Below are 13,628 nucleotides of genomic sequence, written 5' to 3' on the forward strand. Positions count from 1 at the left end.
GAGTGCCAATAGGAAAGCATCCTCATTTATTTTATAGGGTTTTCCTGGTTCCCCTGGAAATGTTGGCCCAGCTGGTAAAGAAGGTCCGATGGTAAGTATCGCTTATATTTTCAAGGACACTTATTGCACCCTTATCAAGTGTTTCCTGTAGCTTATTTATATGTGAACACATTGAAAATATATATTAGCCACATACATATCTGAGAATGCAAAGTAATAGATTGTAATTACAGAGTCCAAATGAACACAGGAGCAAAAGGAGAGAAGGAAAAAGAAAAACATGGCAGGGAATATTGAAGCGGGTGACAAGGGTATGAAAAGAGAGGAGAAAGAGGGAATTGTGTACATATGAGATTGACTTGGATGTGCATGTACCGACATCCTATTTAGAAAAGGAAAGTGGATTCGTAATTTATTGACACTTTATACAGGAAGCTCTATACAATCAGAAAATGATTCTGTTTCATCCTGTGGCAGCATCACAAGCTTGAGGTTGTGAGATCCTGTGCTGAGTAAACTTTAAATAAACTCTGGTTTCAGGGCCTCCCTGGTATTGATGGCAGGCCTGGACCAATTGGCCCAGCTGGAGCAAGAGGAGAGCCTGGCAACATCGGATTCCCTGGACCCAAAGGCCCCACTGTAAGAATCACCAGAACCTCTTCTCCCTTGGCACTTTTTTGCCACATTTCACCAGAACTCTTATTTCTCTCCTGCCTCAGTCCACTCTACCTCAAGGGGGTTCCTTTCAACACAAGAAAACTGCAAGCCACTTACCACAACAAAAGTTGACCTCCAGTGTATCATTGTTCCTGCTGAAAATCCACATCTTGAGTCATATGCTCCTGCAGACATAAGTGTACTTTATTGTATCTGGAGCTGCATGACGATGGATCATGCCTTAAATAACAGAATTCAAGGACTAGGAATCTAAAAAAAAGAAAAAAGGCAAGAAATTCACATTTCAAAATTGTCATGGTTAATTTGACATTAAATGTATTTTTTTTAATGTTTATTATAGGGTGATCCTGGCAAAAATGGTGAAAAAGGTCATGCTGGTCTTGCCGGTCCTCGGGTAGGTACTAACTTCTATGCGGCTCTATCCACATAGTATTCACGTAGGATACACATCTTTTGAGGCCATCTGATATCACTCCATCACTTTCTTTCTAAGATGGCATCCCCAAGCTTCCTTTTACCATCACAAAATGTCTTTTCTCTTTAACCACACTTATAAGGCAGTGAGCTATGATGAATCAGAATGTATATTAAGTCAAAAATATTTATGGATGCATTTGGTTTTTATTTAATTCATTTTATGATTAAAAGGCTATGAGTATGCTAGTAGCATTCTCTGACTTTCATAAATTGCCCTTCATCCATGGACTTCCTATGAGCCATATCACAAGTTAGTAGGTAGTATTTGGGCCTTGGCCACAATGTGTTCAATTCATGCTGAAATAACAAGCTTTGTTGTGAGGAAGTAATACATGAGGGAGGCTTTGGGGTATCTTAAATTGTCTGACTCACAGGCAACTAACTCTGAGCCTTTCTGTTGAACATTTTAGGGTGCTCCAGGTCCTGATGGAAACAATGGTGCTCAGGGACCTCCTGGACCACAGGTGAGTATTTCTCTCACTCTTGCTCTATTTTGCACTAAAATGAATCTAGTCCTACAAAAATGGCCATCTCTTTTTTTCCAGTCTAAAAGTTATGTAGCTCGATAGCAATGGTGGCATATATCTCTATTTATGTAATCTTTCCTATCACTTTCAGGGTGTCTCAGGTGGAAAAGGTGAACAGGGTCCCGCTGGTCCTCCAGGCTTCCAGGTAAGTCAGCTAAAACATACAGACTACTGCTTTTGGTCAGACTCTCCAGCTGTAAATAACTATAACACTCTCCCCACCACACAGTACGTGGTTTCAGAACTGAAGCAAAGAAGCGTACATTTTTTCAAGGCAAACTTTTCTGTAATCCTTTAATAACACATAATAGTTAGTGATCATGTTGATATTAGGTATTTCCCCCAAAAAAACAATTATTAGAAAATCCCCCAAATATAGCCATAAAGATTGAGGTTTGTCTTTTTTTCATCTAGGGTCTGCCTGGCCCTGCAGGTACAGCTGGTGAAGCTGGCAAAGCAGGAGAAAGGGTGAGTAAAGCAAGTGATAGTAAATTCGCCTAAACTTGGGACTTTCCCTCTGTTAAATACCCTACTGCAGTGCAATTATAATATGCAAAAGGAAACTTCATATTTCATATGTTAATGATAGTGTTCTACATATGTTGGTACTGATGGAGAGAATGAGCCAAGTTACTCATTTTCATTCAAATTACTTTGTTTTAAGGATTGAATGAAACATCACATTATGGAAGTACAATATCATGAACATTCCATTTAATAGCCTTACTTTTTGTATTGTTCTTGGTAATGTTAAAATACAAATTATTTCCCTCTCCATAGTAAAAAAAATAAATGCACTGATTTTCCATCAAACTAGACCCTGAAAAATTGCTTTTAATGTTTTTCTTGGCATTCAGACATGACACTGCTATTCACAATCAGGGCATGAGTTCTGAGTCATTTTTTCTGTAATTGTGATGAATGTGCCTCAATTCAGTTACATTCTGTGGCCTGCTCTCCTTTGTCAACAGTGGGGCACATTAAGGAGACAGCTGGTCAGTAATAAAGGAGATACACTTGGGTATACAATTAACTAGGTAATGTGCAGAATATGATCATTTCTATTAAGAAAGCAGTCTGTTATATAACTAAAAATAGGCAATGTCTGATATTGTTCATCATCATTATTTATTATATTATCAAAGGAGATAGTCTTTTTTCACTTTTTAAAAAGCAATAAACCAAATAATGAGAGACTAAAATTTTCTGATACCAGGTTCTAGGATAGATATATATTTAATATCAGTGAAATTCTCACTTTTTTAAAATCTTTCCGTACACCACTGAAAGCTCTCTTGTTCCTAATAGCCTGTGTACTTATACACTCATGTAGGTAGAGCCTATCGGGCTTTATTTCACTCTCAAAACTTTTCTAAATATCATAAACATATGTGGATTTAGAGAACATACATAAGTTTCACACTTTATTTTTTCTCATGTTTTGCCTAGGGTATCCCTGGTGAATTTGGTCTCCCTGGTCCTGCTGGTCCAAGAGTAAGTGTTACTTAACTTTCATAAACTTCTCGCAATGTTTTTAAAACAAATGGTGCCTTCTCCTAAAAACTATTGGTGACCTTGTAACAGCAAATTCCTGACACTCTTCTGTAGTCAAACATAATCTGCAGAGAATATTCAATTTCTAAATTGACAGTAGACTTTTTATGTAATTGCTCATATTTCTTATTTAAAAACCACAGGATTATAAGAAACATAAATGAACTAATATAGGTATTATATTCAGTGATTTATACAAACAAGTATGATATATTTATGACAGTGGCTCGACCTGAGCTAAGGAAAAGTAATATCTTACTAAGATTTAAAATCAATTTTTCCAATGTGTATTGGTGTTCAAAGTCTAAAAGATGAAATCATGAGCCTACTTTTATTTTAAATATTAAATAAATTGATGTCATTTGTCTGTGGTCATTAGAATAACTGGAAAGATTAGTTGGCCCCTAAAGTATATTGTTATGTGGCTAGTTACCATATAGCTGGGATGCCCAAACAAATTTACTGTCATAGAACCATAGTATCATAGAACCAAATTATGACAAGGGCCTTTGAAACAGTTGCAATGTGGGCTTAAATGTTAAATATTCTGGACCATAGAATACTATGTTGTAGTGATATTTACATGCAAATTGGGAAATATTTAGATAGATAGATAGAAAGATAGACACACATACAAATACACACATTTTCATACATATATTCTCTGTTAACTATATTATAGCTGTTATATCACTATTGCATGCAATTGTATAAAGAGAGCATAGATATGAAATATCTAATCTTATTTACATCTGGCATTGCTATTCACCTAAAATGATGGTACTGTGCATAACTGGCATCTATTTTTACCTATGGACCTATCACAAAAAAAGGAAATGAATTCCAAAAGTTGAATATTACACTCTAAAAGCAACAAATTTTGGAGTTGTAGCCATAGAACATTAGAGCTGAATGAGACATTAGAGATTATCTCATCCCATCCCTTCATTTTACTAGTAGAGAAATTAAGGGAAAAATAATTATAATTTGCTAGTAAACTAGACATTTGGCAGAACTAGGATTCAAAAGCTAAACAAGTGTGAACTCTAATGTGTAAAATGGTATCTCTGAAAATGATGAACAGTGTAACACTTCTTCTAATCCCCTTTTCACAGGGGGAGCGTGGTCCCCCAGGTGAAAGCGGTGCTGCTGGTCCTACCGGTCCTGTTGGAAGCCGAGGTCCTTCTGGACCTGCAGGGCCTGATGGGAACAAGGTAAAACTTTGTTACATATTGCTGGTTTGGCCCAGTGTGCTCTAGAATAAGTAAATCCTTTACAGTAGTAAATGAATTGTTTCTCAGATTTTTTTTTAACTTATTTCCAGTTCTGTGATGATTTCCACCTCAGTAAATAACAATCTGATTCCAACTGACCTGAATTATTCCAAAAGAGGCAAAACCCCAGTGTTCTACACACATAAATGAATTAGTATGGGTTTTCACTCTTTTCTCATCACACTATTTATACTTTTGTCTTAATCTAGAAACATCGTATACATTTGGACACTATTTTTAGAGAATGAACTTTTACCTCCCCAACGTCCTACTTCATAAAGTAAAATTTCAAAAAGTAATCTAAATTTTAATAAGATAATTTTATGATGATAAAAATTAACTGGACAGTACATTCATCCCCAAAACATAAGCCTGAAAACTTGTGTTTCAAAATAGAATCTGTGGTTTAGATCTTAAAATAGATGGAATTACACATTTCTGAAAAACAGATTACTTCAACCACAATAAAGAGAAGGTAACATATTACTTCTGATTCTTACCTTTAAGGGGTAAAGATTTGCTATAAAAGGCTATTTTGGTATATGGAAGGATATTGGAAAAAATAAAATAAGGTAAGAGGGAGAGAGGAAGTAAGAAAGGAAATATTGGTTCTGTGAGAAAGTACTTTCAAAGGGTTTTATCTCAGGAGCTAGTCAACAGGTTTTAAGTATGTGGAATTGTAAGGTTTTATAAAAAAATGTAAGCTATAGTCCACACTCTTAAGAAGATTAGAATGTAAACATCTCCCCCGTTGATGAGGTCTCTTTCCACATTTCCTGTCTGAGCTAAGAGACTTCACCTTGAAAAACGTTTGTGGGCATTTTTCACTCTCTGCCTTCCATTGTCGTACCCTCTTCTCTCCCATGCCTGACTCCCTTAAGAGGACTGGGAGCAGGTTATAGAAAAATCACAGGCACCCATCCTACTACCCTCTTCTCTTTAGTCACTGTGTCATTAACAGCATCTTCCTCGGTTATATTCTCCCTCCTTTCAGTAGGCCTCCTTTGTGTCTAAGCAGGCGAGCATGCTATCCATTAAATGTTTAAATTGGAATGCTTCAAGAGTTTGGCTCTTCATTTTCTTCTTGTACCACAGAAATAACTGATTTCACATGTGTTTGATTCAAGGGCGAACCTGGTGTGGTTGGTGCTCCAGGCTCTGCTGGTCCATCTGGTCCTAATGGACTCCCAGGAGAAAGGGGTGCGGCTGGCATACCTGGAGGCAAGGGAGAAAAGGTAGCCTCTCAGTGTTTGACCTCAATACATATTGTTGATGAACTCTCACAAAGAAGGCTGTGCAAGGTCAACTTTTTTTTTTTTTTTTTAACAGTTCTTGGCAGGTGGTCTGGTAGCATTTTAATATCTATCTATATACATTTCCCTCTGCCACCTAGCACCTACGCATTTCTAAACTCACTAATCTGGCAAAATTCCTTGCTACCATGGAATTTCACGCAAACAGATGGTGTTGAGTAATACATGAGGCTCATTTTAATGCCACTAACAATAATGCCTCAGCCTGCCCTAATTAATGGGAAGAAGCTATATTGAACAGCTGTCAACCGTGCTGCTGCATTAGTTATGCCATAAGAGTGATCAGGCACTGAAGCCCATTGTGATGTTGCCTTATAATTCTGTCCACATGAATTTGTACCTTGCTTGATTACGCTTCAGGAGGGTGTATGGAAATTAGAAAAGAATATTTAACACTAACTTGGAAAGGGCCTTGAATTATTTTTTCCTCATTCAATATTTTATAGAATGGTAGGGAATCAAAACATTACTAAAGATCTTAAATAAATAAAAGTATTATAGCATCTTCTGTAAAAACACTGTGGATTAATTTTGATTCAAAAATTTGGTCAGAAAACAAACATTTGCTCTTGCTTTTTACTTTCAGGGTGAAACTGGTCTCAGAGGTGATGCTGGTAGCCACGGCAGAGATGGTGCTCGTGTGAGTAGAATTCTGTTGGTACTCAGATTGTTTTGTTCTGTTTTGTTTTGTTTTACATTTCACTCAATTTGAGTTGAGAAGCTTTCCAAAACTGAACTGACAAAAGAGGGATTCAAGTCTTGTAAAAGAGTATTCCATTCCTTCCTGGACCTACGACTAATAATATCAGTTTACATGTTCCAAAAGAAAAATTCAAATGAGGACTTATCCCCTTGAAAATCATAGCCTGAATTTTCTACCTTCCTTAGTGTTAACTATACCGAGTACAAACTACAGTCCAAAATCTCTAGGTTTAATAGAACATTAAATGATTGTTTATCATAGGGCTTTAGAAAAAACAATAATTCTTACATTTTAGGAAGCCAGAACCTCTAATAAGGTCCTATTTATTCAAATGTATACCCTAAGAATTTATCACTCAAAGAGCACCTCCAAAGATAAACTGTTAATGCCATGGAGATGCCAATGATAATCCCATAAAGGTATAATAATCTTACCTAGAGTGTTGATATCATGGCTCTTCCAGGCCATAAGCCACTTGGGCTTTTCTCACCTCTCCCTCAGGCCTGATAACTCCCTGTGGCACATTCATCATATCCTTTCTCCAACTCCCACAGTCCTCACAGTTCTTAGCAAGGCTAGTCATTTGCTACTCTCCAGGGAATTTTACAAGAGCAGAGAGTTCAGATCTCCCCATTGTTCCTAACCTGCCCATGGCTTAGTTCCATAACCTTCACCACTAGGGTACTCCCCTCCTGAGAGTGGCTTCTAATAGTCTTGATAATTAGAACTGAAATGCTTCAAAGGCTTTCTTGATGTCCACCCAGAGTGTTCAGTCACTGTATAAGCACAGCAAGGGGAAACAGCAAGGGTCACTTCTGACGGTATGGGGGTGTTATTGACGGTATGGGGGTGTTATTGTTATTGTTTTCTTTTTGGTACTAGGGTGCTCCTGGTGCTGTAGGTGCCCCTGGTCCTGCTGGAGCCAACGGGGACCGGGTAAGCATGCATTTTCATTGAGTTGCAGCTCTCTGAGCCAATGGCGGTATCTAAAATTCCCTGCCACCCTGGCCCCAAAGGGCCCTGGCAATTCATTTTTATGGCTTGGTCTAAAGCCCATTGATTTAAAAACTTATCCATTAGTACGGGGCAGCAAGAAACAAACGCTGTGTATTGAAAGTTCTCTTTCCCTTCCTGTACACGTGCCAGGTATCTGATCTATACTTCAATCCCTATCATTTGTTTTAAAGTCTTTTAAAGTCTTTCGGGGTTGCCCATTAACAATATCCTAATGCACTGAGCCTTCTTGAAGCCTTCATTGTAAAAAAAAAAAAAAAAAATCAATAAAATACATAGTGTGCCCATTTCACATTGAACGGTCCACTTAAAATAGACCTTATTTATTGTATAGCGCAAATTGCAGCAAATAGATCAGCCCTGTGTCCATCTAAAAATTAAAATGTCCTCCTCCTGGTATTGTGGGCACTGATTTATAGTGTTTTGGCAAGTGTATGACCAATACCATTTCACCCTCCAAAATTAATACAATATTATGCAGAGTAAGAATCCATTTCACTTTTCTCTGTGAGATGTGAATTAGTTATCTCTTTGGATGCAATTGCAAACTCTGGCAAGAGCCCACTGTCTACACCTGTTCCCTCTGCCTCCTACCTCTTTGAGCATTTGTGTGAGGAACACTGACAAACTCATTTCTGGCCCTCTTATAGGGTGAAGCTGGTCCTGCTGGTCCCGCCGGTCCTGCTGGTCCTCGTGGAAGCCCTGTAAGTAAAAACCTGGGTCGTTTTAGACACTCATAACTTCTAGACACTCATGAATCTAAGATTGCTAAGACATTTTAAAATCCCTTTTCCCACCTAGGGTGAACGTGGTGAGGTTGGTCCCGCTGGCCCCAATGGATTTGCTGGTCCTGCTGTGAGTATCATGTGACACAGGTTAATCTGAAAACATTCCAAGTTAGCAAGTAGAGTAAGTTGGAACACCTGAACTATAACTGTTCCTTTCCAACAGGGCGCTGCTGGTCAACCTGGTGCTAAAGGAGAGAGAGGAACCAAAGGACCCAAGGGTGAAAATGGCCCTACTGGTCCCACAGGCCCCGTTGGAGCTGCTGGCCCAGCTGTAAGTTGAATTCACTGATGGTCAACACAGCCTCTGCAGTTACCCATGAAATCTTATAACTCAACATAAATCAATCAAGTGCCTGCTATACATCAGGGAACATACCAGATAGAAGACAATTTTAAAATAAGAGTTAACATTTGCATACCACTTTACACATTATAAAAGTTTCATAAATATTGTTTTATCTCACTTCTTTGATTACCCATAAAGGTGGTAATATTGAAGTAAGGACATTTATTTTATATAACACAGATAATCATTTTACATTTCTAGATTTGATTCTAATAGACATGGGAATGATCCATTTGAAGAAAAGAGTAACATTTATAAAGATTGTTTTCTGATTTGACCATCTTTTCTTGTTTCCATTTAGGGTCCAAATGGTCCCCCTGGTCCTGCTGGAAGTCGTGGTGATGGAGGCCCCCCTGTGAGTATTTACAGTGTATTCTGATAATTTTTCTTTCTTCAGAATCTATTAGGGACAACTTGAAAGTTTGGAAATTTTTGGTAATTTGGACTATAATGAGAGTCTTGAGAGTCAAGCTAACTATTTAAAGAAATTCTGATAATGAAGTCAAGATCAGATTCATGGAATGTTAACTTAATCCCAGCTGGAACTCAGTGCACTGTATGTTGCTACCACTTCACTTGAGGTAGTGATAACCAAAGTTAACCCCAAGTAGTTTGTGAAATGGGTAAAATATTTCTTTGGTACCTTTTATCATTTTGTTGATGCCCCCCTTCTTCTGCCTGATTAGGTCCCTTCCCTTGGTGTCCAGTGCTATCACACTGACTTCCTAGAGACCCAAAGCTCCCCAGGAATCAACTCCACTGACTTCTTCCTCCTCTCATTGGACAGCAATTAATACACTTGGTCTTTTATTATACCTTCTTCTGTAAACAAAATTACTTAGTGTCCATTCCCTTAGCAGCCAGCCAGGTGGTTAAGTTATTAATATATACAGATCATATATAATAATAGTATAGTGTCTTGTCTTCTTGCTTTTACAACCATCAGGCAATATGTTAGCATTTCAAAAAAGAACTATCAGAGCCTTAATGCAAAATATAGGCATTGCAACTGGGGGCATGCTGGTCAGGAAGCTGTGTAGAGATGGAGGGTCTTCGGGGTCCTGGGTATATTTAACATAATACCCTACCTGAGGCTGTCACTGCCTACTCTTTGGTCCATCCTTGGTCACGTGTACTGAGGATTTTCCAAGGGAGAAATTTCCATCTTACCCAAATTCCTGGAGTTGGTGCTGACTGTGGAATTTTAATGTGCTTGGTTCTTAGGGTGCTACGGGTTTCCCTGGTGCTGCTGGAAGGACTGGTCCTCCTGGACCCTCTGTAAGTAAATCACTTCAAAATGTGTCTTCATTTATTTACTCTAGCCAAAATCCCTAGCCTCTAGTAAGAAACTGGTAAGAAACTCCCTATGAAAAAATGCTACTAATATTTTGCTATTACTTTCCTAATCTGAAATCAGTTTTTCTGAATCATTAAGGCAAAATCATCAGAAATTATATTAGAAATATCAGTTTAAGAGGCTTTTATTCATGTGAACATAAGTCCCCTTGTCCCCTTTTAGGGGCATGGTCTCTTTGTTAAAAATAAAAAAACAGAACAGTTTTAGTCACATATCAGATATTTCTATATCTAATTACCCTTTATGGCCAACATTCTGCCTCCGTTGTTAAAGTATAATTGTTCCTGAATTTAAAGGTGGTTTGGCCTCTAATTTAATTCTGATTCAGACTCTCCTGTCAGGACTCAAGAGAATTTAATTAATTACAGAGGATTAAGTCTTCTGGTTAAGGTTTCAGGGAAAAAAAAATAGCGAAGATGTTGATTTCTTGGAATCCTTTCACAGGTTCATAACAGAAAAATCTTCATTCCCTGTAGGCATTTAATTAAACCTAGTTGAGAGCATATGTGATTCCTCAATTATGAGCAAAATGCCTGTATTGGCTTTCTTCAAAAAGAAACAAGCAGAGTCCTCCAAAACCCAAATTCCCATTCATTTACAGCTAGCTCTTATAACTCGACGTAGTTCTGATTCCAGTATGCCAGGTGGCTGGTGGCACCACATTGCTTTTTCTCACAGACATTTGCCATAGCTTCTGCCTCGGTTGTTCACTTTATTACAGCCCCAGGAGAGGAAGATGAAAGTTGCTTCTTTCTACAAGAAAGACTGTTAAGACTTCTAAACATTTCTCCAAAGTGACCAGGATATTATTTTGTTGCTTCAAGTTGTTTGCATCTTAATATTTAGAACCTCAGCTGCTCTCTCCCATCTGTGATGATTAACAGAAAGTAAATGACCTCATGTATTTGCTCACAGGGTATCACTGGCCCCCCTGGTCCCCCTGGTCCTGCTGGTAAAGAAGGACTTCGTGGGCCTCGTGGTGACCAAGGTCCAGTTGGTCGAACTGGAGAAACAGGTGCTTCTGGCCCCCCTGGCTTTGTTGGTGAGAAGGGTCCCTCTGGAGAGCCTGGTACTGCTGTAAGTGATTTCAAACTCCTCTTTCTTAATACCTTGCGTTGAATTAATATAAATCCCTTGTAAAAATCTTCAGGTGGCATATATTTGTTGATGAGTATTGCGGGCTCTCAAGTAGAGCTCAGTTGAGCCAGGAAATCTATCCAACAGATATTGAGGTGTCATGGCTTCAGCAGATGCTCAGAAGGCACTAGATGGAGATGACAATAAGTGAGGGAACTCACTGTTTTATCAATACAGCCCTTTAAGCTGTTGTGAGAGTACCTCACTGGTACTGGGATTAGAACAGCATCCCATTGCTGTGGTCACTCTACTGTAAATTAATCAATATCAGTAAGCTACCAATTTTTTAAACATGCAATGTGCAGTATTATTGCTACTCTGAAATGTGACTTTACTAGACCTGGTGCAGTTAGAGGCCAAGGTCAAAATTTGCTTCCCAGCATAAATTCTATAAGAACTCTGTTCCCTCACTCCAAGATGGCTTCATTAATCCCAACCACATATTTTTAAATGTTGTTCCATTGGTCTCAAGGAGGAACCAGGTACAAAGAAATAAACATGCCAAGATGTAAACTCATTGTCTTCACTAGAGAAAAGACAGCCAAAGATATGTTCTACTAATAGGAGGTCATTAGCCTTTTTCTAAACTGAGGATAAACTCATTCTCAGAAGCATCAAGCCAACCTGTGTTGTCTCCTAGGGTCTTAACAGTAATACTCAGTATTTTTACTGTTGTTTAGGGATCTCCTGGCACCCCAGGTCCTCAAGGTCTTCTTGGTGCTCCTGGTTTTCTGGGTCTCCCAGGCTCTAGAGGTGAACGTGGTCTACCAGGTGTTGCTGGATCTGTGGTGAGTGTTTGACACCATTCTTATTCTCATTAATATAAGAAAAGATTTAAAAGCTGCCACTTCAACTGTGACAGATTGATCAGTGAATAACTCCACTTAAGATTTTTTATTCATAGCATTTTCTTTATACAGATCACATGTCACTTATCTAAGAAGCTTTAATACCACCTTACTTAGACACATGCTATAAAAACACAGCTTAACATTATGCAGAGCAATTTTTGTTCTTTTTACATGCTTAAAAACGATATAAGCTCTAATTGCATTTACTCCTCTGCAGTATGAAATGCTAGCATCATCTATCCTGTAGGAAGAATGAAACTCCAGAAGTTCTGAATCATTCTATTAAACCTAATACATGACAGCAACTAGGAACCATCTAATCTCCATAAACTCTCTCAACTTTATGAATTCATTTTATTTGGAAAATCAGATGAAACTAGACTCACCTTGTACAGAGCAACATTCCAAAAGTACATAAAGCTGACCATCTAAGTGTGTAGGAGAAGGGCAAAGATGACACTAATGACACTTCTTACCATTATGTGGCCCACTCACTTTCAATCTACCTTCTCGCTTAAACCTGGAATCCCCTGGCTAACGTTGTTTTGGGAGAATGGGAGTGGCACTCAATCCAATGAGAGGAATTTTGTCTTCTCTGCCTCTTTAGGGTGAACCTGGCCCTCTCGGCATTGCAGGCCCAACTGGGGCCCGTGGTCCCCCTGGTGCTGTGGGTAATCCTGGCGTCAATGGTGCTCCTGGTGAAGCTGGTCGTGATGTGAGTCCAACATTTGGTTTGTAAAATGTAACCTAGCAGTACTTCCTTGTGTGTAACTTTGTATCCTGAGCTGAGGTCTACATGTACTCACCACTCTCAGTATTGACAATCCTAAAAATAACTTGGGCTAGGGAATGAGTCTTTAAGTAGCATACTTCAAGTTGGCCAACATATTAAAAAGAAAATTCTATAAAAATCTAGGTTGGCAAGTTCTTGTTCCTATTTTTAACAGCCTGAAGAGCGGGTTCTCCATTGGGCACTGGGAGTAATGAAGGCAGATAGCTGAACTGTAGGGGTCAGTGAGCTACAGAGCCTCCCTAAGCACCTTAATTGGCATGGTGTCTTCACAGGGCAACCCTGGGAATGATGGTCCCCCAGGCCGCGATGGTCAAGCTGGACACAAGGTCAGTACACCTCACCGTTGTTCTCTAACTTAAAAGGGACTAAACTACAGGCCAGATTGATGCTAAGCTTCATTTCTGCCTTCGACAGGGGGATCGTGGTTACCCTGGTAACGCTGGTCCCACTGGTACTGTGGGTGCACCTGGTCCTCAAGGCCCTGTGGGTCCAACTGGCAAACATGGACACCGCGGTGAACCTGTAAGTTTATAAATACCAGTCCCTTAATGCTGTCATCCTCAGCAGGCTTTACCTCTGACCTCCCCACACCTGGGAACTGTGGTGGCCTAGGGAGGAGGATCTTGGGCTTGGCTGATAAATTGTGTTTTTCTTTTCTAATTCACAGGGTCCTTCTGGTCCCATTGGTCTGGCCGGTGCTGTTGGTCCAAGAGGTCCTAGTGTATGTACATGGTGAAGATTTCTGTACAACAGTTAGGGAGGATCAGTCCACACTGTACATTAAAAAAGATAAATAATACATAGACTGGATTTTAT

General features: G+C 39.1%; 1 protein-coding gene across 1 annotated transcript in view; it reads left to right on the forward strand.

The window, feature by feature from the left end:
* COL1A2 (collagen type I alpha 2 chain) overlaps positions 1-13,628 on the forward strand; it is a 35,525-nt gene that overhangs the window by 17,289 nt on the left and 4,608 nt on the right. The window contains exons 24-45 of the mRNA XM_004265587.4: positions 38-91; positions 541-639; positions 1,019-1,072; positions 1,566-1,619; positions 1,774-1,827; positions 2,097-2,150; positions 3,132-3,176; positions 4,352-4,450; positions 5,638-5,745; positions 6,410-6,463; positions 7,409-7,462; positions 8,191-8,244; positions 8,342-8,395; positions 8,492-8,599; positions 8,976-9,029; positions 9,899-9,952; positions 10,947-11,108; positions 11,849-11,956; positions 12,627-12,734; positions 13,085-13,138; positions 13,227-13,334; positions 13,480-13,533. Coding sequence (XP_004265635.1) covers positions 38-91; positions 541-639; positions 1,019-1,072; positions 1,566-1,619; positions 1,774-1,827; positions 2,097-2,150; positions 3,132-3,176; positions 4,352-4,450; positions 5,638-5,745; positions 6,410-6,463; positions 7,409-7,462; positions 8,191-8,244; positions 8,342-8,395; positions 8,492-8,599; positions 8,976-9,029; positions 9,899-9,952; positions 10,947-11,108; positions 11,849-11,956; positions 12,627-12,734; positions 13,085-13,138; positions 13,227-13,334; positions 13,480-13,533 — 1,647 coding nt within the window. The remainder of the gene's footprint in view (positions 1-37; positions 92-540; positions 640-1,018; positions 1,073-1,565; positions 1,620-1,773; positions 1,828-2,096; positions 2,151-3,131; positions 3,177-4,351; positions 4,451-5,637; positions 5,746-6,409; positions 6,464-7,408; positions 7,463-8,190; positions 8,245-8,341; positions 8,396-8,491; positions 8,600-8,975; positions 9,030-9,898; positions 9,953-10,946; positions 11,109-11,848; positions 11,957-12,626; positions 12,735-13,084; positions 13,139-13,226; positions 13,335-13,479; positions 13,534-13,628) is intronic.

The sequence above is a fragment of the Orcinus orca genome, chromosome 9, assembly GCF_937001465.1.
Source record: "Orcinus orca chromosome 9, mOrcOrc1.1, whole genome shotgun sequence".
NCBI classification, from domain to species: Eukaryota; Metazoa; Chordata; class Mammalia; order Artiodactyla; family Delphinidae; genus Orcinus; species Orcinus orca.